The sequence below is a fragment of the Aulonocara stuartgranti genome (assembly GCF_965226115.1).
Source record: "Aulonocara stuartgranti genome assembly, chromosome: 3".
In the NCBI taxonomy this organism is placed as follows: domain Eukaryota; kingdom Metazoa; phylum Chordata; class Actinopteri; order Cichliformes; family Cichlidae; genus Aulonocara; species Aulonocara stuartgranti.
Genome location: NC_138941.1, coordinates 32,830,951 through 32,858,315, shown reverse-complemented (window position 1 = coordinate 32,858,315; position 27,365 = coordinate 32,830,951). Strand labels below are relative to the sequence as shown.

The following is a 27,365-nucleotide window of genomic DNA, read 5'->3' as shown; positions in this document are numbered from 1 at the left end:
TCAGTCCAAACATAAGCACAAACCCCCCACCCCAAAAAAAAGCAACAGAATACTGACTAACGAGTTTTCTCCTCCTCAATAAATGCTAAAGAAACACTTAAGTCAGGGGTGTCCAACTCCAGGCCTTAACAGCCGGTGTCCTGCAGGTTTTAGATGTGTCCTTGATCCAACACAGCTGATTTAAATGGCTAAATGACCTCCTCAACAAGTTCTCCAGAGGCCTGCTAATGAATCAATCATTTGATTCAGGTGTGTTGACCCAGGGTCATATCTAAAACCTGCAGGACACCGGCCGTTAAGGCCTGGAGTTGGACACTCCTGACTTAAGAAGTTCAAATGAGACAATGTGTTAAGTAATCTAAAAAAAAAAAGAATAACGGTTTCAAACAGAACAAACCCTTAAAGCATTATATCGACCAGCTGATAAAAAAGGACTCTTAACTAAACACATAGTTTTATTACTGCAAAGGTTAATCTGTTGAGTTCTGTCAGGATAACACATTTTCATTGAACAACACCTTTCTTAAAAGCAGGTGTAAAAGAGGAAGTTGATGATTAAAAAAAGCTTATTACTGATATTACCACTATTTTGTTTGCGTAACGTCCTGAAGATGTCCTAACACTGATGGCATTATTGCAGAATGTGGGTTATAAAGTGGTGTGCACACAAATGCCTTTTGTTCATTATTCATTTATAGAGTGGATAAACATACAAGGTCACTGATTCAGGCTGTGTTGCCTTTCTCAACACTGTCAGGTGAATAAAAAAAATGTTTTGCAAAGAAAAGGCCTGAAAAATGTATTCAACACCTTCAACCAGCATTCTCAACTACCTTCAAAATAATGTAAATAAGGGGAGGACCGGAGACACAGCCTTTAAGGCGCATCAGCCAGACACAGTTTTTTGTTTCCCCCAACCAGATAAGAAGTCAAGGTTTTTAGTTCGGCTTTGAAAACCCAAAATATTTTAAATCAATTTTAATAAATAATATTTCGTGTCAGTGTTCTTCAAAGCATCAAACAGTTATATTTAATAGCCTTCAATCAAGATTTAGATTGTTCCAGTCATATAAGAAATTTAGCAGACATATGCAAACAGTGTAACAATAGAGTCCAATCATTTTGTCCAGGTTAAGGTCTCAAAACGTATTTAGAAAACAACCAAAATTGAAAAAGTAAAATGCTCCTGCAAATTTCCTCTTGACTAGTACATGCCCGTGCTGCAGCACTGTCTGGTCTGTTGGTGCTGTTGGCAAACTGATATACTTAATCACATTTTCTCAATGTGATTAAGTATAGTAATTAGCCTATTTTTGTGTGTCCCCTGCAATGCTCAGGCCCTGCTCTACTATATAAATGCCATTTTAGTACCTGTTAGGTGGTTACCAGGCAACGTGATGGCACCATATATATCTCAATATTCAAGTTTTGTGGATATAAATTACATGTTTTTGTAAAATTAAAATTATACAATGCTTTTGCTATATAAGGTGTTTTTTAAGGGGGGCATCAAGATGACATCACAATAACTGATATAGATAGGAACCTTCAGGGGCCTGAGATGTACCTGTGTGCCAAAACTAGTTGCTCAACTCCTGACTGTGTGGGACGAGTTCACAGACAAACAAACAAACAAACAGGCGGAGATTTCATGTATTATATTAAGAGAAATGGTCGCTAGGTAGAGTGAAAGTGCTGAAATGAGAAGTAAATGACTATATGAAAACACATCGAGATCAAAGCTGTTCAAGTTATGGGATGTGAGACCTCTGTTCATAATTTTGGAAGACAATTGTTTCTATCTCTTAAAATACAACTAAACCAGCTAAAATGTATATGATGCTCACCATCAACCACTGGGACATTTCCTCTTCTAGCTTAGAAAAATAAGCAAAATAATAATAATAGAAAACTAAAACCCAAATGCTTTTACCCTTTCACATGTATAACCACCAGCCTAACCGCTGTAACTGAAACAATGCAACACAGATAGGAGGAGGGGGGATAAACATAGTGTTTTTTATGGAGGACACACTGAGCTAAGCAATAGCGCATGAATATTCATGTGCACCACAACAAACTGTGAAAATGGCTTTGTTAGTGAAACCAAATCCCCGGCTCATGTTCAGGAAAAGACTATACTCTCCGGAGGGGGCTTGGATTCCAGCCTGCTAAGATGGCTGCCACCAGTGGTGGTGAATGATGCTAAAAAGGCTGGCGTCAAAGAAACAGTATGGCTGAAATGTTGTTTACCTCCCTGGCAAACATCAACTAGGCCCCATGCTCAAGCACCAACATGGGTCAGTAAACGGCACCATCTCTGGCAACCATTAACTGAGGCACTGAAGTGATAAATTTAATGTCCCTAGTGTGAATTTAATATCCTTAAGTGTGAAGGAAACAGAAAAAAAGAGATCTAAAGATATAAATCTCTCAGTTTATGTCAGACTTTACAGGCTATAAGATACTAAAATGTCTACAAGTCACTAAGAGATGATGAAATAACTTCCGATTAATGATGGCAGCACAAGTAGTTAATGCAACTAGTTCCTACATACCTCTGAATCCGAGATCAGTCCTTGATTAGCAGCCGTGATGGCACAGCTGGCATTGTTCTCACCTTGGGAGTCTCCCCATCTGTGTGTGTGTATGTGTCACTATGGCAAAATGTGATTCTGGAGACACCTACTGCAGCAGGAGCTACTGCAAAGACAGGTTTGATCCCTTGGATGGTTGTTATATTTTTGTCTGTGGACAGATTTTGTCAACATGAAAACAACTGTGCAAGCTGGAGTAACAAATCTAAACATTAGTGCAACTGAGACCAAAATGGAAAGCCAAGTTAGAAGATAGGTGTCATTACAGAACCCACCGGCATTCCAGCTGGTGTAGGGATCTGCTCAGGGGTCAGTTCACAACCACCCTCAAGCTGGGGGTTGATTTTAATTTCTGCTACACACATGTAAAAGTGTAGTTTCTACAAGCGTGATACTAATCTAACTGGGGGAAGAAAGTCAACGGAAAGACAAATAAACACTAGTCAGAGCACTCAAACCTGGCTTTGTAGGAGTTCCGGGTAGATGCGTAGGCTTCCTTGACCACAGTTCGCCATGACGAACACACACAGACTCGTGGGTGAAAACAGTACTAGTGCGTGCGTGCGTGCGTGTATTTTATGCTTTTTTTTTAGATCGATGTGTTAGCATGTTGAAGTCAAATGCAAGGTGAAAACTTTAAAAGAATTAGACCACTGGTCTAGTTAACGGTGTGGTTTTATGCATATTATTAATATTAATATTACAAAGATTTTAACATTGGGATGTTATTTGAAAACATATTTGCTATAGTAAGTTCAGCAAGTTCGAAGGGTTACTTGGAGTCTGATGGAGGACTGATTTTAGTTTCACAAGGTGTGTAACTCTCTACAGTTACACTCATTGACAACTAAACTACTTGGTAATGCAAATACATAATCAGCCAGTGACATTCTATTATTGTAGGGGCTTTACCTTACAGTATAAAGCACCTTGATGTGACTGTTGTGATTTGGTGCTTCATGGAATGGCCTCCACAGCCAATCCATGAAGGCACCTTTGGGTCATGAATGTTGAGCTCACAAATCTATAAACACTGTGTGATGTCATCATGCCAACATGGACCAAAATCTCTGAGGAATGTTTCCAAGAACAAGGTGTCTTACACTTCCACATACAGTAAGACCACTCTGCAGCTACACTGGATGTGTCTTGTGTCTTCTCGGCGAGTTTTCAGTATCACTTCAAGCACCTGACAGAACACTGTCTGTGTAATAAATCAAGTATTATTTCTATGTTAAATGTGAAATCCAGATATTTAAAAGCATCTTTTTAACAAAGCCAAGCTCTTTTGTTGTTTAAAAGAAATTCATGTTTTTGAAAGCTAAATTGACTCTACCATTTGGTCGTTATTTAGAAACTACTTGTTAGAAGTTAACAGTTTATTTACTCTTATTCACTGGTAACTTGTCGTGATTGTGGTAGCCAAGAAAAGAATGAAAATGACAATAGAATCTGAAAGCAGATTAAAGTGGGAGGACTAAGCTTCTTCATTTTCGTGGGTGCTACAGTTGAATAGGATTTGAGAATATGCCCCTGAGATGCACATCTGCTCAGACCAAGTCCCCTTCAGGATGGAAGTGACTCTCCAAGTCATGCTCCAGTGGGTGTCTTCTGAAGCCAGCTACCCACCAACTGGACAGCTTTACCATGTGGTAAACCTACTTCATCTGTATACCTGTGTATGTGTGTGCATGTGTGATTATTTATGGCCTTTGTTTTCATCTGGATTACCAGAACAAAAAGTGTGCACAGTGTGAGCGTGCATGTGCTGACCGCATTATTTACCTACTATGTACATGTGGCTATTGCGTGTGCATGTGTGTTCACGTGCACTAGTACAGTATGCATGCCAGCTGTCCACTGCTGCCCTCAGGAAGAATGTGTAATGGGGATAAGCTCTTTCTCCTGGCTTCAACCAGCTTTACTGCAGATGTGTTCCAGGTGTGTGTGTTTGTTTGTGTGCTTGTGTACGTGCAGGGACATTAGGAGCATGTGTGTGGCCCGAGTTAAACTTAAAAACAAATGCAATACAGCCAAGCTCCTAGCAAACTGTCCAATAGCTAAAACCATCTGCATCTGAGAAAACTGCAGCAGTAAGTCTGCACTGACATAATTATGTCATACTGGGCCATTTCAAGTTGAAACACAATCGCCAAAGCTCCCCCGTCGCTCAGTCTCTACAAAGATATGGAAGCAAGGCTGTGCCTCATTCTTCTACTACAACTATATGTAAGAAAAATACATCTTTTTAGGGAAAACAAATCCCCCCCAAAAAAATAAAACTGTTTAATGTGTAGACTCAATGCTTTTCAATAATATAAAATCCAAAAAACAATGAAAACTAGTATTAAAATGAAAAAGATTATCATTCTAGTTTTGTTACAAAGCCTCAAAGCTCAGTTGTGCTGTTTGGCCAGAGGTAAAGGCAGAGAAGCGGATTATGGTTGACGTTATTATAGAGCTGATGCAGCAGGGTGGAGATAGAGTTCGTTGTGGAGGAGGGTCTGGTGGGATGGAAATGGTGTTAATACTGGGGTTTCTGACCTTGGATCAGCCCCTCTAAACCCTCCATGCATGGGTACCTGTGACACCACCTCCCTCCACGCAGCCCCGAAGCTCTCCTCGCAACAAGCCAATGAGATAAAGGGACAAAGCGAGGAAGGAGGAGGAGGATGTGGCACTCGCAGGAGGCTGTTTACTTGCATTGTTAATTTCATTAGCCCTCCAGCAACCACTTCAATATTTAACATTCTCAATTTAGTCCACCCCCCCCCCCCTTTTTTCCCCTTTTTTAACAGGTTTGCCACCAAAGTCCAACAATTAAACAGAGTGGCCAAAGGTAATCTATCAGCACTCTAGTCTTACTACTTAATATAGTGGCACTTGTTTTGCACTCAACTGAAGGAGGCCAAACCTTGTAAAAGCCACAATCCTTTTAAATGGGCAATCAATTTGGCAATGTGACTTTGCAGCCCTGGTAATGCTCAGGCATGGTTGTATAAACCACTGATGTATGGTAATAGCAACCTTGCAGAGGCACATAGGAAACAGAAGTGGATATGTGTGACAACTGATGCATCACTATGCAGCAACAACAACAAAAAAAGGCAACTAATTAAAGGCAAAAAATTGAACTGAAGCTATTTCCAGTTCTTCTTAAAGTATCCAAGCACCCAGGGTCAATGCCACGGTGTTGGCTCTAATTTATTGTGTGAATGTGAGCTGCAGTCAGTGTATTAGCAGTAGCCGTCACATACATACAGCGCGCCGAAGAGTGTGACAGCCTGCTAATGGCTCTGTCACAAAGGGATTGGAGTTTAGACACAGTTATAATCATGATCTCAATAAGCGTAACACCCTACCAGCAAACCAGCTCGGTTGTGTCCCCTGATATCCATACTGTGACATCATATGCGTACAGCCCCATGAAATCTAACTGCAGCCGAAGAGATGGCTTTGCATACTGCCAACATTTCCAGTTGGGAAAGCAATCGTGTGACTTGCTTCGCACGCTCCTGCAGTGCTGTGTAAACTCATAGAACCCTAGGTGAATAATATCCTGGCCTCTCCTCCAGTTTCCCCCCCGCTCACTCAGGATTGCATCGTAGGGGTCTTTCATACCAACGAGGCTGCAATTTATAAACTGTTCTTTTCACCGTAGCGTACGAGCAGCACACCCAAACCGCCTGACGTACAACCTCACCCCTTATTTGATTTATTAAACTATTCACAAGCATAAAGTTCATTGCTAGGTGTGCTGGCATGCAGAGCATTAAAATATTGCCACAATAGCAGCAAAGACCTTTTCATTATCCATTCAAAACAAATCAGACTGCAGTCGGCAGAAAATAAATCCAGACTTGTAAGTAAATACATGTAATTGAAGCAGTGGACTGTTGAAAATGCATCAGGAGCAGGCTTTTTCTATTATGGGGATATTTATCTTCCTTCCTAAACAAAAAGGCCAAGGGAGAAGGCGAGCAGGTGGGTGAGAGATGTGTTTGTTTTCTGGCACTACAGTACCGTGCGCGGGCTTGTTTGTGTGCACGCATGTGAGTGTGATTGCTGCCTGTTATCATTAAGCAAGCTAGAGTGACCGGAGGATGCACAACAACCTATGAAGGGCAAACCTGGGGATATTGTGCGTGACATTGGACGTCTGTGGGTAAGTAATGATCAGAGCACCGTGTGACAGCCCAGCCTCAGCGGCAACAATGGAGCATTGTTCGCTGAGCTACGCTGCCCGTGTCCGGCTCCTAACCACTTCTTCATTAATAGGGAAGCTCCCACATTTGCCCATAAAGTTCTACAATGACGAGACGCTACTGAAGATGCTTCCACGATGCCAATAGAGTCACTGTATTTAACAGTAATTTATAGGATTCCTGCATGGGTGTTTTCACATAGCATTTTTTGTTTTTCATGCTGAGGCCAAACAGAGGGATTTATTCTTCTTTCTAGGGTCATTCACTTATCCTCTGGTGCTCAAGCAGGTTCAAATCAGGGCCACGCCACCATGAGCATGAGGCGAAATAACCTTTAATTGAGGCATAATCCCTGAGAATTGGATCGGGGAGTGGTAGATAATGAGCAATTGTCTGTTAACAACATGAGACAATTTACTTGGAGCTGAGACATCAAGATGACAGAAGCGGATGTAGGCGAGCAGAAGCAGATTAATGAGACCAAATGCAAGTGCATATAAATCCAAATAGTGGACCACTGTGGAGCAGCTGAATTTATGTATGTGTCTTTAAAGGATTAAGAATAGTTTAAGTGTTTTGGGTTTTTTTGAGTAACAAATCCCATTTGAAGACTAAAATCAATTCGATGCATTTGTTGCCTCTGACCAAAGCCCACTTATTACTTTTCCAGTGTAAACAGGTCATAAATACATGCTATTATCAAAAATGTTCTGCTGTTTTTCAAAGTCATTTAATCGAGATGAAGAATTAATTTATGAAGCACTCTCAGCCTCCACTTACAAGGTTTACAATCTTCATTTTCAGCAAACAGCAGAGGGGAAAATGTGTAATTTATGCAGAAGTCAATATAAGGAAATGTATGTAAGTTCTAGCTTTAAACTAAAGTAAATTCTGTGTTCTTTAAATACCCATAAGTCACTGAAAGAATGGTGTGCATAATATTTTTAATGTTTTTTTTTCCTGGATCAATTTTCTACCTTATCAGTTTTGTCTATTAAAGTGTGTGGATGGAAAACAAATAAAAAATAATAATATAAGAAATATAAAAACAACATGTACGATATGCTACACTGCTCTCAAAAAAGTCGGATCACTATGTAAAACATAATAGCTTTATTATTTTCAATTTCATAGTGATATTCTTAAATGCCTAAACTATTTAGCCAAGAAGTCTTTAACAAAGTAGTTAGACGTTCACCACAGTTACTTCAAAAAATAATTTTTGAACTGATGAAGCAACTTACTTCTTGCCAATTAAGATAATTAGTTGTGAGATGGTCCGAGCAATGTTCACCTTATAAAACTTCCTTAGTCTTTTATTTTCATGTGGATAGCCTCCAATTCAAACTATAAAGTTATTTTTTGAGCATTATTTTTAGCCTACTGAACCCACCAATGAGCAAGCACTTGGCGACAGTGGGAAGGAAAAACTCCCCTTTAACAGGAAGAAACCTCAGGCAGAACCAGGCTCAGGGAGGGGGAGCTGTCTGCCGTGACCGGTTGGGGGTGAGGGGAGGAAGACATGCAAAAGACAGACTGTGGAAGAGAACCAGAGATTAATAATAACTAAGTATTAAATGCGGAGTGGTGTGTAAACACATGGAGAGAGTGAAGAAGAAACACTCATCATGCATCATGCACCTGCATCATGGGAAGACACTGAGCAGTCCAGGCCTACTCCAGCGTAACTAAGGCAGGATTCAGCGTCACCTGATCCAGCCCTAACTATACTGAATACATTTTCACATTTTCAGCCCAAATGTTATCCAAATAGTGGTTTTGGTACCACATTTTGGTCTTTTTTGTTTCAGTTTTTCCATCTCCTTGTGCTCAGGAAAGACACATTGGAACTCCTTAAAATGATCCCTTTTACAACATATTAGCATTAGCAGATATAATTCTTCCAAGTAAATGCTGCAATTAAGCACTTTGCTGGCTAGCTTTGCCTTCAACCCAAAATTTCCCCATATGAAACATAGAAAACAGCTTCATCTCATTTAATTTTTCCAGAGAATTACAAAAAAGAGGAGTCTTGATTTTATGAAGAACTACAAAAATGGATAGCTGAGGATTACCATTTACACCCAACTCGGTGACAATTTGGGTAGATTGTCAAACTTTCATTGGTGTTCACTGGATTTTCACTGGATTCACTTACAATTCACAGTTACTGGTGAACAGGATGTACTGACGCTTCCTTTTCCAGGGCATTCATCCTGGTATATACAGTATGTGCCCACAGATGAGTTTAAGAGACCATGTTTCACAACTAAGTTCAGTTAAAACAAGCTCGGCTAATTTTGCCTCGTTAGTATGATTCATGTGGATTGGTGTAAAAACCTTCGAAGGATATGCCCACAGCATTTCTGAGCAGAGAGTATGTCGTTCGTTTATTTCTTTTCTTTAATACGCAAATTTTAAAACCTAACTTGATATCTTTTTAATTATTCAAAAAAGTGCTAGGCGGTTAATATATTTCTCTCTGCTGTTACAAGCACAAATCTATTAAAACAGACTTCAGGGTCAGGAGTTGTGCTGTGCAGCAACACCTGAATAAACAAGAAGACGCATTTTTTAAGTCACTCTGTAAACATGTCAGCACTGCAGGTAGCACACCCGTAAATGCCACTCAAGGGGGAGTGTAATTTCATTTTGTCTGGAATAAATAAACCTTCGTCCCTCAAACTGATTACATTCCCATTGGAATCTTTTTGGCTTGATTCCCACTTTGATGAAACAGTTCCCCGTTTAATGATGCTGTTGATTCTTATCCAGTGGGTATTACACTGAAAGGGAGGGAGAGAGTGAGGCAAAGGCTCAGTTGCTGCTGAAATCAGTGAAGCCCCCTGCAGAAAAGAAAATGGACAGACAACAGCAATTCTTGTTTTTGCTGTCATGAATAAGTTATATCAACCTCCAATGTATGAGGGAATATGAAAAACTAATTACCATATTTTCCATTAATGGGAACAGAAAAGTTTCTGGTGAGTTCTCAAACTGCAGTAAATTCAGTAATTATGGGCCTTTTCTTGTTATTCTTGTTTGGTAAGACGGGAAACTCACAATGAACAATATTCAGTGGATTTATAAGCACCCAGAGAACTCTGGTTGTAAGCTGATAAAGGAACAAGCTGAGCTGGTTTGGCGTTCTTGGGCTAAAGACAGATTTTTAACGGTAATAGGAAGCATTTATATGAACTCAAAGCCTGCCTTTGTGCCTGTTATTAGAAAAGTTAAGACAAACAATAAAAATGTCTGTTAGAACTCTTTCGGTTTGTAATTTCAGGCAGAAGCTCATATACGGTGGTATCAAACAACCCACAGCTGGAGGCGAAATAAACTGCTGCATTCATGAAGAAACATGATTGATTCATTAGGCCAATATTTTTTATTAACTCTCAGTTGTTGTAAATATTTTACATTTGAAACAGAGTCTTGCTTTGCTATAAAACACATTTGTCCCGGGAGCTCCCGGAGGCTTTCTGGAACAAATCTGCCCTGCTGCTAAGGGTGCCCCCTGTACTTAAACGCCACATGGCCAAAAGAAATACATGTGACTGAGTGCAAACATGAACTTAATATGACTTTCCTTTCCGAACACCAGAAGTGGGTTTGCACAGCTATAGGAATCTGGGGATTTTGTACACTAACCCCTGCATCGATCCAGATCAAGCACTGGCAGAAAGCAGTGGGCGTTAGAAGCAGAGCCCCTTTGATCAAACAGTGGTCATGACTTCTTCGAGAGGCAGCAGTCTCCCACTGAAGTCTGGGAACAGTGCGGAAGTCCCACAACGGATTATGTCTGAGTGTGTCAATTATAGTATGTATGTAGAGTTACTCAAGGGTAGGATCTGCCAATCTCTGCAGCTCCGTAGATCTTAGCTAAAAAATAGGTCGGTTGTCTGTATTCCAAAAATTCCACCTTAACACTAACAGCATACAGTGGTAATGATCACAAGTTGTAACAAAAGTTACCACTTGGTTGTGAAGTCTATTTCAAAAGCCTTCACTTTACCATTAAGTCGTGACCATCTTCCTTATTTTGGAGGTAAAAGCTGCTAGTTACCAACTGTATGTTTATCCATTCATTATATGAGTGCTTCGCAAGTGACCAAGTTTGGCGGTAACCACCTACGAAGTCCACTCAGTCTGGAACTCAGTCATTTTTTCCTCAAAACAACGTGAGACAGTTTAGATGGCTTTTAATTTGAAAAGACTCTACAGGAATTCAATGATGGGCAGTGGCGTGTCCAGCGGGGTGGCCTGGGGGGGCACAGGCCACCCCCCCAACCAGACTGGCCACTCCAGGTGCCACCCCAAAGGCAAAACAATAAAATTCAATCAAATATCCGATTATGTTTTCACGGTGAAGCTCAGATATCCGAGTGTAAGTGAATGCAGCATCGGCTTCCGCGCTATGCGCATCACGTTAGCAAAGGTAGGAGAGCCAAGCACGAAAGACGGCACTGCAGGAAACAATTTTTCGGTGAAAGAAAATGAGGAGAGAATAAATGTCCCGGTAAGTAATATTAAGTTTGTTGAGTTTAGTAAACTTCAGTGAAATTAGAATCCCAAGGAAAAAATAACACTTAAAGAATTATTGCAGCCCTCGAATATTTCAGACAGTATGCTACTGAGGGAAGCTAACATAAGAGTTATGAGTTATAAGATATAATCTAAGTCGTAACATTGCTGTATGGAGCTGCAGATTTGGTTGCAGGTTAACATAGCTGGACTGGCCATTGGGCATATCGGGCATATGCACACGGGCATGAACAATGAGAGGTGGTGGATTGGCCAGATGCAGGTCGATGTGTAAAAATAACTCAGTTGTTTGGTGGTGGCTATGACGGGGCTTCCACAGAGGCCAGCAGGTGGATGAGGGAAAGGGGAGGCAGGAGGAGAGCCCCGAGGCAGCCACCAGTCCGAGTGTCAGGTGAACTGAACTTCAGGTAAGAAGTTATGACCTGCAGTCTATCTGGGTCAGATATGAACCAAGTTTAGGTGGAGTTCATTTTCGTTGTGCTGACTTTTTACTGTCAGTTGCAATAACTCATACTGCCTGAGCTAGCATGACGGAGTTTCTGTACAGCTGTTCAGTTGCTATGATGTTACTGATAGTGAACTTTATTTTATTCATAAGGTTAGTAGAGTTGCCAACGGCTCCTTAAAAAATGGAATGGTCCCTCATTCAGAGAAAATATTACGCGTTTGGTATTGAGCTGAGAAGGAACACAGTTTGTCCCGTACTTTAGCTAGAATGGAAAAAGACAAAGCTGGATTTATTCTGTGTGTTTACGCTGCACAGCTGCCTCTTCTCTCATCTCCCCCTCCCTCTTCTGTTGCTACTTCAATCATGAAACTGATCAGTGATCAGCTGATCGGCTTTTCTCTCTTGTTTGTTTATCGCCCACTTTGTGCCAGAAAGAGGAAACCAGCGGATGTCGCGCTAAACAACAACAGCACGTTTAAGCTTGATCAGCTGTTGTTAGAATTTATTTAATATTAATTTCTACTATCTGCTGATGTTTGCTGGAGCCACAGCTGTAAAGCTGCTGGTCATGATGTCGGTTTGTATATGTGGTGAGAGGGAAACATGAAGATGAAACCAGGAGATGTCCTTACTGAATCATCAGAGCTGAACAGGTGATGGAGAAACAGGTTTACCTTTTAGGTGACATGAATGAGTTGAAGGGAAGTTATGAACTGTTTCTGAGAGACTAATAACACCAGGATCCTTTTTTATGTAGCTGACAGCTGGTAACTGTGCAGGGGCGGGTCTAGCAAAGTTATGCCAGGGGGCCAGGTAGGGCATTAACAGGGAAAGGGGGGCACAAATAAATACTTTTCTTTCTTATTCTCATTTAAAATATCTAGCTTTTATTAAATAATTATCTAAATCTTACAACCAAAGTTTTTATCTGATGTAAAATGTATAGAAATCATACATAAACCAACAAGACAGTGTACATCACTGTCACAACAGCATTTGTTTTCAGTCAAAGGCTTTATGGCTTTAATACCTGGGGGGCCGGTCTCTAGTCAAAATGCCCGATTTTCTGTCCCAGTCCAGCCCTGCAGGTTAATACTGGCAGTGTCACCATGCCAGCTGACTGTATTTCATCATCAGCCAGTGTTGTTCTTGATCAATATTACCAAAGTTTACCATAAGGCAGCATAGAAAGTATTTACTTGCTTTCAGGTTTTATTCAAATGTTAGTCTTTTCAGTTGTTTCCCCACTTTTTTCCTGTTTCAAAATCAAACACCAGTTTGTGAGAAGATTATCTTCTTTTTTTAATAGGCAGGTAAAGTTTTACATTGGAACTGGCTAATTTGTCAATTGTTTGTTACAAATGTTCGTATTTTAATATTCAAAAATGTTTTTGCCCAAAACATACGTATGTGCACTATATGTCAGTAAAAATACTATGCAAATATTGATGTCCTTGACTGCTGAGTAAACACTGACAAAGCACTGATTGTATCTCTTGTACTTTATCAACGCAGTATCTAAAAACTTTGCATCGTAGTGGTTAAAATCTCATTCTAATAAGAGTTAAAAGCGCATTCGGTTATTAGGTTTATAGGATTATTGAATTATGGTTAACGGTTGGTAGAATTTTTTTTTAAACATTATCTGCCAATTACATCTGCCACCCTTCTCCAAATCTGTGCCCCTACCTGGCCCCCCCAACAAAAATTTTCTAGACACGCCACTGATGATAGGACCTGCAGTGCAGTTTTTTGAGGTATTTCCATTCTTAAAATTTGTAGCTTAAAGTTTAGATTGCATTAAAACTTTAAGTCATGGGTCAGAGCTCTAGAAAAAGACAGATATTGGACTTTGTATTAAGGGAATTTTGTCAGAGTAAGTACAGTGCAAGTACGGCTGCCCCTTCACGAGTTTATAGTGAGTTTTGCCATTTTGAGATATTTCATTTTTAATGTGTTAATTTTGGCAAACCCTCGTGGCAAGCAGTTTAAAACACCTCAGAGAGTAATTGCCACAGAACTGTTTCAAATTCCAACAGACACAAGTGTCGCAAGGCCACAGAGCCGAAGATAATACGTGTAAGGAAAACAGAAAGGTTTCTAACTTGTCAAGTTAAAAGTAACTTTTACAAAGCATTAGCGAAAATATATTCACATCCAAAAACACAAACACAAAAACCAGACAAACACCTGGAACCTAAAAATTAATAAATGTTGAAGATGTTCCAACACTGGCAGGTTTGTATTCTCTGCCAAACAAGATCAGTGTCTCAATTCCCAAAATATGTCAAGTCACTGTACGCTTGGAGCTGATCCAAGACCAGATTAAAAAATGAAATGAAGATCTTTTTTTTTCTCTCCTTCTGCTCTTCCTAAGTAAACACACTAATCCGCGCACTTTGCTGCCTCGTTACTTGGGCTCTTAATTAAAATGCAAGCACTTCTCCTTCAGGCGGTTACCAATACTTGATGCGCTGGATTACCGGCGGTGAAGTCGGACATAATTTGTTTTTCATAAAACATCGGAGGGATTAAGTCGATGGAGTTTACCGAGATTTGGCTCCAAGGAACCCGATGTCTTGTAAATGCCGAACACAAACAAGCCAACAAATGTTCTGGCATCTTTAATAGGCATTTAATTGCTCTTAATATAGAACAAATGATTATAATAACAGAGATTCCTTACATAAATGCAGCAACTGTACACAGAGAATGGGTGCATACTAATGGGAGACTTACCTGTATGTGTTTGTATTTGTTTACCCTAATTTTGGGTGAAATGGCTGGGTATAATGTTGGGAAGAAGTAGTATTAATTTGTAGCCTTAATTAGGAGTTTTATGGGTTGCCACAGTAGAGAGCGCATAAAACGACAGCGTCATCACTAATTCAACATGGCAGGCCTGCAGAACACCATCTGCTGCCCAAGAAACTGTTAATAAAGTCACAATTATCTTTTTGTAAGCACTTTATTGAGAATAAAATTTGCAAATTAATTAGCTGCAAGTCAAGTCCACCGGTAAAAGGAGAGAAAGAAGGGGTGGGGGAGAGGAAATATTAGAAAGAAAAAAAAAAGACAGAGGCCACACCACCAAAGGCAGAAGCAAGCCATTTGATTCAAGAACATTGTGCAACCAAACATACCCGTGGTGCTAATGATAATTTCGGGTTTCATTGCCGATGATTTGAAACAAAGGCTTTGTTTCACTTTTTAATTGCGCCTCACATCCACTTACACGCATTTTTGTAATGAGGCTACACATTTAACCGTAGCCTCCCTCCTCTCATCACAACAAACAACACCAAAAAAAACAGAAAGAAAAAAAAACAAAACGTCTTCACAGCCAGTAATTGCACAGTGTGTTAACAGCTGGCTATCAAAACCCAGCAGGAAAATACAATTCACCCTGTAAAGTTGAGCACCAAGCCTATTCATGATCAATATTGCCGGGCCAAGAAAGCACTTATCTGCTGTGTTTACATTGTTGTTAGTTTCTCATCAAGAATGCTTCCCTCATTACCGCCCTCCCTCCCTCCACCCTCGCTCTGCCTCACCCGCGACTCCGTTTGCTGCCTTTCCAAGCTTTTGTCAACAGCAGCACCGACAATAAATGGCCAGAATAGAGGCCAGATAATTTTGTTAATCCCCTTTGCCTAAGACCTTGAGGAGTTTAATTCATGGTGATTGTTCTGACTCCCCTCTGCTGATGATCAATATAGCCCATTTCAGCACTTTTTTTTTCCTTTTTTTGCCCGGCTCAGAAACAGAAAGCCCTTGTCGCTCCACTCTTCTTTATGAAGAGTGCACTCAGGCACACAGTATCCTTCAAATTCATCAAAATGGGCAGACGGACGCAAACAAACTCGGCGACTGCCAGTGAATTTATAGAAAATGTCACATGCTTCTGTCTCAGATCCTCTTACATGTCCAACAGTTTCTTTAAAGTTTCTGTAATTGGTTGGGGCGGGAAAATGTTGGCAGTAGCAGTGCTTAAGGTTTAGGGTGTGGGGTGGGGGGGCTGTTATTCTTTATATACGTTTCTGAAGTGCTTATCACTGCCCCCAGCAACTCAGTGCCCTCTAACCTGGTCATCAACACACACGACCTCTTCATTTTTTGTTGCCAACAGACAGACGATATGAGGAAACCTCGCTGTAAGATTAAAAGAAAAAGAAACACACATACTGACATATATAGATATATTCAGTCCCAAGTGATTTAAACAAGCGAGCGGAAGCAGGGAAGGCTATGGTTTAAAATTGGTGACGGAGAGGTTGCCAAATTAGCTGCTGGTGCTCCGTTTATTTCCTGTTTATGGCAGAAAAGAGGACACACGCAAGAGGGAAGACCTAGAAAACACTAAGCAGAAGTAAGGAAAAGGATGTGTAGGTAATTGGTCTAGTTAGCAGGATTTATGATCAATAATTTCTCCACTCACCTTGCGTTTCCTTTGAACAAAAAAACAAAAGGGGGGCGACCACCAAATTTCCCTTTTTATCAAACATTTGTAATGCCTAATTACCTGGGCTTGGCCGGCCCTCTTATGTATTGATGTGAAAACACCAGGGCAATCACCCCAATTCTCCAGTGTTTTGGTAATGAAATGTGCACGGCTGCCTATGCATAACCAGATTTGCAGTAAGCAAGTGCACAAATTAAGCATGCCCATCGCTCAGACAGCGGTACCTCCTAAGTGGCATTTGGAAAATTACCTCATACATTTTATTTGCGGGCATGTTTTGTTCACAGAGTGGTAATTGACAGCGGTGTAATGAAATTGCAAGTAGAATCGCTGAATGTGTTTTTAAAGTCAATAACACAAAATGTAATGCCCCGCTGAGCAGGAGTTTGGGAATACAATTATGATCAATTTGAGTGCTGAGGGCGGCCATTTTGAATCAGCCTCACACAGAGACAATGGGTGCCTCTCACTTGGCGAGCTCATAAAACAACTTCATCTGTATTTGTGCTTATGGGGAGACGGAGCACAGACAAAGCAGATGCATGCTGTGTAACAGCCTAACCTCTAACCGCAGCTTCTAAAAGGTCTCTCGATGGAGCAAAACAAACCTCCCCCTTTTGACAGCAGGCAGATACACAAAAGCTCGAATTACCCTCAAGGCTTCTGTAAACAATGTTGCGCAACCCCTCTCTAAACTTGCGTGTACCCCATCAAAAATTTAATTCAGTTACAGTATCCTTTTTTCGACCGAGTAATCGGCATTCAGGAGCGCCGTTCGAAACCTTTATGAATCGAGTGTGGCAAAAGCTCCAGCTGGAGCTCCACCTCAACCGTGTCACTTGGCAGCCATAGTGCGCGGTTCAGGCACTGCACTCTGGTTTAACAGCTTCAAGGAGAAGCCACACCGCGCTGCTTCCTTTTTTCTCCACTTTTGAGTGACCACTCGCCAAGAAGCCCCGTCTGATTTATCGACTTGAAAGGGTGAAAACAAGTTTGGCTGGGTTCTGGGTCTCCTTCAGAGGTGCGATTATAATAATGGGAACCTTGAGGAAGTAAGGGGATTGATGGGGATTATGTGTTTCCGAGCCTCTCTTTATCAAGTGGACGTGTGAGCACCATCTCTATGAGGACAGAAAGGATGCCCTTTGTTGTGTACCTTTGTAGGACAGACGCGCTGGCTTACAAGAAGGATACACTTTGCTTCTTAAAAGTATAATTAGTATAAATATTCTTTAAGCAAACTATCGTGTTATATAATTATATATGAAATTAGATGATGATAACTGTGATATTAATAAGATGGGATTTTTTAGACTAATAGCACTTAAACAACTGCCAAGTCTAACTTTTCTAATGTAAACATTAAAAAAACCCTTAAAAAACCATTAAAAACATAGACAAGGCTAGTAGCTTGGATTGTCACACTAACATGAGCATATACTACAATCTACGCTGCTCTCTGATAATGGTATTGTCTGACTCAAGTAGGGGGGCCATCAGGATCCAACTGGTCAGACAACATGATCAGATTGCACGCTTGGTGGACGCCTTGGGAACAATGTGAATGGATACTGTGGATACATGGATACATGGATACATACATACATACATACATAAATGGATACATTGTTTTTCTCATTAGATGCTCTCAGGTAGTATCACCTGACAGGACAGGTGACAGCTACATAACCTGCTGACTCCTTGTGGCTGAGTGGTTCACTCCCATAGGCCACTACGGGAGTGAACCCTCTGAACTCATCACTCGGGTTACCAGTGTTTTGTTTACCAGATGATTTGCTTGATTGTTGAAATCTGTCAAATGCGTGTGACACAGTGTCGTCTGTCCTTTATCAAAACGGCAAATCTGGTTATCTCTAACAGACAACAAGTAAAATTGCTGATCATCTCCAAAAACATGAGGGCTTTAGGTGGAGCTGTTCTGCGAAAGGGATTCTTGAAGAGATAAATAACTCTTCTTATGATGTGGGTTTCTAAATTGGGCTCCACACCTGTGATCTTTGATTGCTTGCTCTGCAGATGTCCAAAACAGGTTCCCCACAGAAATCAGGTCCTAAACTTTAAAAAGCAACAAAGGTGCCTTTACTCCTCAACTGTTGTTTTGCCTTCAATTAAAAATAGTACATTACTGTTACCTGTGCTCTTAGTGAGATGACTCAACATCATGTGATCATTCTACTGAAACTGTTAGCCAACTTCCAAACAGTGATAGCCTTAGTTTTTCACAGACATAGATCTTTATTTAATCTCTCACTGTGGAAAAAGCTGATGTTGTGAATATAAAGGTGCCAAAAGGATTGCATGGGTTTCCGTCAGTGCAAGTGGTGCACAATGGAACAAAACATCCAGGTGTAAATATTCTTCTCGGCCAATACCTCAGAGTAAGACTTATGCCTATGAGAGCAGTTGCATGCCACACATTATGTGTTGATTTTAAAGCTCTTTTGAGCACCATTTGCCCCAGAGCTTAAATCCAGCAGCCTGGGTTCAAGTCTGACCTGAGGTATTTCACTGCGTGTCTTCTCACACTTTCCTGCCTACTCAGTACTACTACAACACTATCTATTGAAAGCAAAAGCCCAAACAATAAGAGAGGGCCAGGAATCTGTTGATATATATATATATAATGAGGAGGAGTTTAGTGAGGGGTTTTCACTAAGAACTATCTATTCTAAGATATAGTCTTGCAGTTTGTGTCTGGTTTGTGGTCATTACCCACGAACAGGTCAGCATGCTTGACTGACATCAAGTTGGACTGCCTGGCAACCAGTATGTTATTTCCTGTTCACTGTACAGCTCAACTAATTTTCTTGTTTCATTGTTAATGAAATCGGCTTTTCTTGGCTTTGATCCTGCGAAGTTGCAGCAAATCACAAAAACCAAATCAGCACGACACATGCTGCAAGAAAAAAAAAATTCATTAGCATGAACATGCAGCAGTAACGCTGGTGGAGCAGATGTGAAGTCCATTCTAATGACTGGCCTTTTTTTCTAAGATCTGAGTTAAGACCACGCTCATTAAAGATCAGCTTTTAGAATTCAAATTTTTGAAGAAAACACATTTCTTTACTAAATTCACACCAAGTGTATACATGGAGATTATACTAACAAAAAAAGCACATTGAGTTGTGGTGAAGAAGTAAGGGCTCAAATAAGGAAATCAAATCGTCTATAGCACATCAGTAGTCACATATGCATGTGAAAATTTCATGAAAGCACTTAGTTGCAAAGATTTTTAGCCTAAGTCCTAACAATTATCCAACCCCCCCCCCCCCCCCCCACAAAAAAAAAAAAAAACAACCCCTACAACTCCTACTGGAGTAACTTATTTTTTGTTGCCAAAATTTTATACCATTATCCAGTAAAGCGCTACTCAAAAACATTTATTAGCATTAAGTATACTAGTCTGAGGAACCCTATAGTGAAGTCTTCACATTTCAACTCCATCAATTCAAGACTGTCAGCCAAGGCTGCCGCTGTGTTCATGTTTGTAGATACTAAGATTGGATTGACGTTAGATATTGCTGTTGTGGCCATGTCAATAACCTTTCAGGCTGTGAAGGCGAGCCACAGGAAGCTTTCCATTCCCTGATCTAATTAGCTGCCGCCTAAGCTAACTCAACCCGGGCAACCCCACTGACCACTCAAACCACCAACAGCAGCCAGCTGGGCAGAGGCCATAAGGTGAGCTGCCACCTAAACTTTCTACACTGATTACAGCTTCTCCCCTGTGAATTTGTGGCAGATTGTGCTTCTGGTCTACATCTTTCTGAGGCCCGCTTGCATATGGTAAAAACCTATAGGCGGGACTGAGTAAGCAGTGCCAAAGCTTCAGTGCAGCAGTAGCAGAGGCCAAATCTCGCTGGCCGTTAGCAGTTGAATGAAGATGCTTTAAGATGTGAGCCTCCACATTTCTCCAAGGAGGAGGTTGTTAAATCTCTATAGTCGATTCAATATGCAGTTAAAATTGTGCGGGTGAGCTGCCAATAAGAGCTAGCGTGCTTCCAGCCACAGTTTAATCATTTTTCAACCCAAGCTCCATCAAACGTCTAGCAGTCTTTGTAAAACTTCACAAGCACCATTTTTCACTCCTCGGTGTCAGCCATTAATTAGCAGTTTAACACGCACAGTCTGCCCAGAGACAGATGAGTGCACATCAAAAGGGGCAGTCCAGCAAAATGGCTACTTTGGTTTCCATGTGTTTATCCTCCAGTGGCTACACCCTGTAAACTTGATACCACATAGAGGGCAGTCTGTCACCACTTAGACTGCCCTCTTTCTCCTTTGTGGTCCGCCAGCTGTCCCCCTTTTTGGAATTCTTGCAGACCTGCTGAGGACTGAGCGAGTCTTCCTGTCTCTCTCGCTAACTTTTACAAGTTCAGTCAAAACGAACGAGTCGCCTCTTTGACGATGAAGCCTTTGTGCCGAGCATCTTGCCGGTCAGCTGCCGTCCAAGTGAATCGGCAGGAGGGGTTTAGTTTCACCGTCAAAGTGCAGGTTAAAAGCGATAAGCAGAATGAGCATATGCCAGGGGGAAGATAATGACTAAAAATGACTTTCCATCTCCCTTACACAAAGAGAGACAGGTACAAGGGGCACAGCTGCTGTGGAAGATTAATGGTGCTGCCAGATGTAGGGAATCTGGAGAGGGGGTGACCAGCCCATGGTGCTCTTCACCATGCTGGAGAGGACAAAGCAGCCATCAGAGAAGCATGGGAGGTGTTGATTCATCGCTACATGTAGAATATATGACTACATAAGCTAAGAGATGACAAGCTGAAGGCGCATAAAGATTCTAATAATTGTGGATTTTTATTTTTTTTTATTTTTACTGGCAGTGGTACCTTAAAAGCTGTGCCTAAATCTCTTGAATACACACAATAATCCTTAAATAATGAATCACCTTGCATTGATGACACCTTTCCAGTTATGCAAAATATATTTAAAAAAGATTGACTTCTATCCCACACCTCATTTCACTAAAGCTCTCTAACACAGGCTGAATGTGAGGGAAGTAGAAGAAGAAGCCTAGCATTGTCCGCGGCTTGCTTTATGCATAAGTGGATTCGTTAAAGGCCCAAATACCACACAATTTAGAGGGAGACTGGAAATGTCATGGTCCTGGGCCGTGTTGGCCCAGTATTCTTAGTTTTCATGTATTTTTGTATTTCGTTCCTTATTTAGACCATGTTTTCTGAGTTGCCCTGTTGTGGTGTTCCCTTAGTGTTTTCCCTTCATGGCTTTTACCCCCTGTGTGCCCCTCTGTGTATCTGTGAGCCCTCGTCTCTCCTTATGTTTTATTCCATGTTTCCCCAGCCCGTTATGTCTGTGTTTTCCCCGTGCTCTCTCTCCTCCTGTCTGAACCTCTGTGTACTTCCTGTTTGACTCTGCCCGTCTCCCGTCAGTGTTATGTTCACCCCGCCCTGTCTCGTTATGGTTATCTGTGTCAGCTGTGTTCCCCGTGTGTTCCCACTTTCCTCGTTAACCCTCTGTGTATTTCTGTCTGCGTCTTCCTCTGTTCGGCGTCGCGTTCTCCCTCATGCCGTGTGTGGTTCTCCCCGTGTCTTCCAGTATATGTTACTTTAGCTTTTCCCAGTTTAGTGTAGTTTCGTATTGCTTTTTGTATCATCGTTATTGTTTATCACTTATCAGCAATAAAGCTGCTTTTTGAGTTTATCCCCCGTGTGTGTGAGTCTGCAATTTGGGTCCTCATCCTGCCTGCCACGCGGCCGAAACATGACAGAAGAACGCGACCACAACATGGACCCAGCAGTTCACAACCCCTCCGCGGACCTCCAGGACGACGCGAACATGTCGGACCCAGCGACACGGAGGAGGGGGATCGTCCGGACAGTGGAGTCTCTCTGCGACAAGTGGCTGCACTGTTCCAGTGAGGAGGAACGAGAGGAGTTCGCCCGCCAAGTAGGGGTGTGCGTATCTGTGTTCCCCTGGTTATGGGAGACGCTGCACCCCCTCGTCAGCGACTTTCTCGTCTCCACCCTCCAACTCCGTCCGCAGGAGCAGCGGCCCGGTGGGCGTGCACCTTCACCAGAGCCGTGCCGTTGCGCCGTTTCCCCGCTGTCTCATGAGCCAGTAGCGGTCAGAGTTGGAACGGTGAGGCTCGCCACAGACACACCTTCCGCCCGCACCCCGCCGGCTTCCGCGTCTTCACCGCGGTCTGGCCGCACGGCGTGGCGCACGGAGACAACGGAAGCCATAGACTTTGGCGAGGAAGAGCGGCAGCAGGTGTTACGGGCTTATCGGGAGGACGAGCTCCGGCGGAAACCCTGGCTCATCCCGGAGGAGGACCTCTCACCTGCTGCACAGCCTACCAGCCGCTCGCCGTCTCCGATCCGCTTAGGCTATTTTTCGCCTGCCTCATTTCTGGCAAGGATGGGGGCGGACGACGGGGAACTCACCACTACGTCACCCTCTGTGTTGGCGCCATCAGCGCCCATCGCGCCAGCTTCCTCTGCTCGAAGGAGGCGGCGCGCCCGCCGCCATAAACCGGACAATGCTAAGACTACAAAACATGAAGTGGACGGCGGGTTCATCTTTGATAGAGCTATTTTTGTCGACCCTGAGCCTGCCATTTCTCGGACAGTTTTTTCTGAGCCTGCTCCTTTTCCTGCTCGTGTTTCTCCTCCCGGGTCAGTTCAGTTAGCTCCCTCGCAGCCCCTCACAACTCAGTTAGCACCCTCGCAGCCACGCTCAGTTCAGTCAGCTCCCTCGCAGCCACGCTCAGTTCAGTCAGCTCCCTCGCAGCCACGCTCAGTTCAGTCAGCTCCCTCGCAGCCACGCTCAGTTCAGTCAGCTACCCTCCTGGAAGCCCCTGCTGCCTGCTATTTTCAGCATCGGCATCTTTTCCCGTCTAGGTTTATCGCTAAATCATTCGATCCTCCCTTAAGAGAGAGACTGCGTCCTCGCTGCCTTCACCCCAGTACACCAGTGTCACCTGGGTCTCCAGTAGCTCAGCTCCCAGTGTCACCTACCCCGCAGCCACTTTCAGCTCAGTTTCCAGAGCCACCTGTTTCAGTTCAGGCCCCAGTAGCTCTAGTGCCGCCTGTAGCAGTTCAGGCCCCAGTAGCTCCAGTGCCGCCTGTAGCAGTTCAGGCCCCAGTAGCTCCAGTGCCGCCTGTAGCAGTTCAGGCCCCAGTAGCTCCAGTGCCGCCTGTAGCAGTTCAGGCCCCAGTAGCTCCAGTGCCGCCTGTAGCAGTTCAGGCCCCAGTAGCTCCAGTGCCGCCTGTAGCAGTTCAGGCCCCAGTAGCTCCAGTGCCGCCTGTAGCGCAGGCCCCGATAGCAGTACGGTCCGCTGGTCGGCTTCACATTCAGCCAGGGGTCTCAAATCTCTCTGGCTCTGCATCAGCTCCTGCTGGGAGCTCGGATGAGCTCATCCAGGACTCCGCGGCTCCCACGCCGCCTTCTACCTCGTCAGCTGGAGGGTCCGAGGGGCCCGTTCAGCCTCCTGTCTCCGCTGGAGGGTCCGAGAGGCCCGTTCAGCCTCCTGTCTCCGCTGGAGGGTCCGAGGGGCCCGTTCAGCCTCCTGTCTCCGCTGGAGGGTCCGAGGGGCCCGTTCAGCCTCCTGTCTCCGCTGGAGGGTCCGAGGGGCCCGTTCAGCCTCCTGTCTCCGCTGGAGGGTCCGAGGGGCCCGTTCAGCCTCCTGTCTCCGCTGGAGGGTCCGAGGGGCCCGTTCAGCCTCACGCCGCATCAGCTGGAGGGCCCGAGGAGCCTGTCCAGCCGCCATCTGCGACCGCCTCATCATCACCTGGCCCGGCTACATCCGCCTGTGCTTCTGCTACGCCTGGCCCGGCCTCAGCCTCTGCAACCTCGCCTGGCCCGGCCTCCGAGCCTTCGTCTGCTGCAGCCTCTTCAGAGCCTTCGTCTGCCGCAGCCTCCTCTTCAGAGCCTTCGTCTGCCGCAGCCTCCTCTTCAGAGCCTTCGTCTGCCGCAGCCTCCTCTTCAGAGCCTTCGTCTGCCCCAGCATCCTCATCAGCTGCTTCGTCTGGTCCAGCATCCTCATCAGCTGCTTCGTCTGGTCCAGCATCCTCATCAGCTGCTTCGTCTGGTCCAGCATCCTCATCAGCTGCTTCGTCTGGTCCAGCATCCTCATCAGCTGCCTCGTCTGGTCCAGCATCCTCATCAGCTGCCTCGTCTGGTCCAGCATCCTCATCAGCTGCCTCGTCTGGTCCAGCATCCTCATCAGCTGCCTCGTCTGGTCCAGCATCCTCATCAGCTGCCTCGCCTGGTCCAGCCTCAGAGCCTTCGCCCGCTGCAGCCTCAGAGCCTTCGCCCGCTGCAGCCGCCTCAGAGCCTTCGTCAGCTGCAGCAGCCTCCGAGCCTTCGTCAGCTGCAGCAGCCTCCGAGCCTTCGTCAGCTGCAGCAGCCTCCGAGCCTTCGTCAGCTGCAGCAGCCTCCGAGCCTTCGTCAGCTGCAGCAGCCTCAGAGCCTTCAGCCTGTGCTTCGTCTGGTCCTGTGCCCACCGGGCCATGGCCAGCACGCCTGACACTGGAGAGCCGCCGCTGCCTTCCGCGCGGCCGGCCCCCTGAACTGCTCCGTCGTCTCCTCCGCCGCCGCCGCTGCTTTCCGCGCGGCCGGCCCCCTGAACTGCTCCGTCGTCTCCTCCGCCGCCGCCGCTGCTTTCCGCGCGGCCGGCCCCCTGAACTGCTCCGTCGTCTCCTCCGCCGCCGCCGCCGCTGCCTTCCGCGCGGCCGGCCCCCTGAACTGCTCCGTCGTCTCCTTCGCCGCCGCCGCTGCCTTCCGCGCGGCCGGCCTCCGGACCAGCTCTGCCACCTGTGCCACCCGCCTGGTCGGCCCCCCGACCGTGTGACCCGTGAACTCTTGTGCCTGTGGGCTCTGGGTCGGCCCCCTGAACTTTATTTTGACTATGGTCATGTGCTCCTGTGTTTTCTGTTGTTTGTTTTGTTTCCCGTTCTGGTCCCTCCGTCCTGGTCCCCCGCCTCCCGCCCTGGGTGGGTTGTTTTCTGTTTTTGTTTTTGTTTCTCGGGTTTGGGCTGTCGGGAGCCAGCCCTTAAGGGGGGGGTGATGTCATGGTCCTGGGCCGTGTTGGCCCAGTATTCTTAGTTTTCATGTATTTTTGTATTTCGTTCCTTATTTAGACCATGTTTTCTGAGTTGCCCTGTTGTGGTGTTCCCTTAGTGTTTTCCCTTCATGGCTTTTACCCCCTGTGTGCCCCTCTGTGTATCTGTGAGCCCTCGTCTCTCCTTATGTTTTATTCCATGTTTCCCCAGCCCGTTATGTCTGTGTTTTCCCCGTGCTCTCTCTCCTCCTGTCTGAACCTCTGTGTACTTCCTGTTTGACTCTGCCCGTCTCCCGTCAGTGTTATGTTCACCCCGCCCTGTCTCGTTATGGTTATCTGTGTCAGCTGTGTTCCCCGTGTGTTCCCACTTTCCTCGTTAACCCTCTGTGTATTTCTGTCTGCGTCTTCCTCTGTTCGGCGTCGCGTTCTCCCTCATGCCGTGTGTGGTTCTCCCCGTGTCTTCCAGTATATGTTACTTTAGCTTTTCCCAGTTTAGTGTAGTTTCGTATTGCTTTTTGTATCATCGTTATTGTTTATCACTTATCAGCAATAAAGCTGCTTTTTGAGTTTATCCCCCGTGTGTGTGAGTCTGCAATTTGGGTCCTCATCCTGCCTGCCACGCGGCCGAAACATGACAGGAAATAGATAGGAGGCTCTCCGTACCGGACAGCGGCGCCTCTCTTTTTCCTTAGAGTCACCGCTGACTCACCTCTGGGTCACCCGAGCAAACGACATGCCATCACAGCAGTGTCGATACTGTAATTTGTTTTTCCATTTTCTCCCTTATCAAGGTTAAACGGAACAGATCAATCAATCATCTTAGCTCGTGCATGGGGGTGGAAGTACCCTTTAATGTCCGAAAATAAAGGTTAGGGGGAAAAAATAAAAAGGCAGCAGAAACCTAATGCTTGGGATACAAATTTCTCAAAAAAAAAAAAAGCAATTAACTCTGGGGAGGAAGAGAAGAAGAAGCGAAACCTGAAACAAATGCCTTCTGAAAGCCCTTCTGCCAAATCTCAGATGCGGGGGACACCAGTTCCTTGTTCTCAGTACAGAGAGAGAGTTTCAATTACATGCAGTTTGCCCTTGGTTGGGCTATTTCAATATTTTATGTTGATACATTACCACTGCAACACGCCTTCATTCATTTTCATTCAGAGGAAGGAGCTTTGAGCAAAAATAGACTCTTTATCAAGCCGTGTGCTCGGTGTTATATTATTGTGTCTGTCTCGATAGAAAATAGATCATAGAGGAGACAGACTGCCTAATACATAAATGAGAAATGCACAATTACTTTTCACATGGATTCCTGCAGAGCCGAGAGTGGCACCGCGATCGCTCTCGCGTAGCTCGCGCAGTACCGGTGACACATCTTGTGAATGTTGGCATGTAATTGGTTCAACCAAATGCATGCAGCGATATCGTGCAGGTTGTGTTATTCCTCCCAGTTTTGCATAACACAGGGTTACTGACACAATGCACATTGCTCATAAAAGCAAATAACACAGAAAGGCATTTATAGTACACTGAGGACTGGTCACTTTAAATGGATATGACATCATGTGATACCAATGTGTACCAAAGAGGTCACCAGACACCTGTGCGACATACAACTTCCTCAGACAATGTGACATTTTCATGCACGGAGCACTTGACAAGCAATGACAGATATGTGAGGCAGGCCTCTTGTGACCTTTACAGCACATTCACAGACTCGGTCCAGGAATTTCAACTGTAGTGCTTTGAATTGTCGCTGAGTAAAGGCCAAAATGAGGGTTAATACTTCCCACACCAGGCTGTATTATCTAGTCGCAGTTTTCTGTCCAAGATTTCATGAAGCTCCTTAGCGGGGAAAGGCTTTGAGATTGATTGGCCGCTGGTATTTATTGGGCACTGATGGCCCAGGTGCTGTGGAACACAAGCATCAAGCCTTGTTTTTATATCTGGTTTATAGCACAGCTGTTTCCTCTGAGCTGGCGCCGTGCACATAATCACTGCAAAGACACATTATCAAAAGCTCCTGAAATGCAAATAAAAAAAAGAGAAAAATAGG

At 44.2% G+C, this 27,365-nt stretch overlaps 2 protein-coding genes across 3 annotated transcripts in view; one reads left to right on the top strand and one right to left on the bottom strand.

Annotated features, from left to right (window-relative positions):
- Positions 1-23,575, top strand: part of LOC309698216 (uncharacterized protein) — a gene marked incomplete at its 3' end in the record, with an annotated part of 171,613 nt that extends 148,038 nt beyond the window's left edge. Inside the window, exons 2-3 of the mRNA XM_082520515.1 lie at positions 21,969-23,394; positions 23,561-23,575. Coding sequence (XP_082376641.1) covers positions 22,012-23,394; positions 23,561-23,575 — 1,398 coding nt within the window. The 5' untranslated portion in view covers positions 21,969-22,011. The remainder of the gene's footprint in view (positions 1-21,968; positions 23,395-23,560) is intronic.
- ppargc1a (peroxisome proliferator-activated receptor gamma, coactivator 1 alpha) overlaps positions 1-27,365 on the bottom strand; it is a 310,846-nt gene that overhangs the window by 205,159 nt on the left and 78,322 nt on the right. The gene's annotated exons all lie outside the window — the stretch shown is intronic.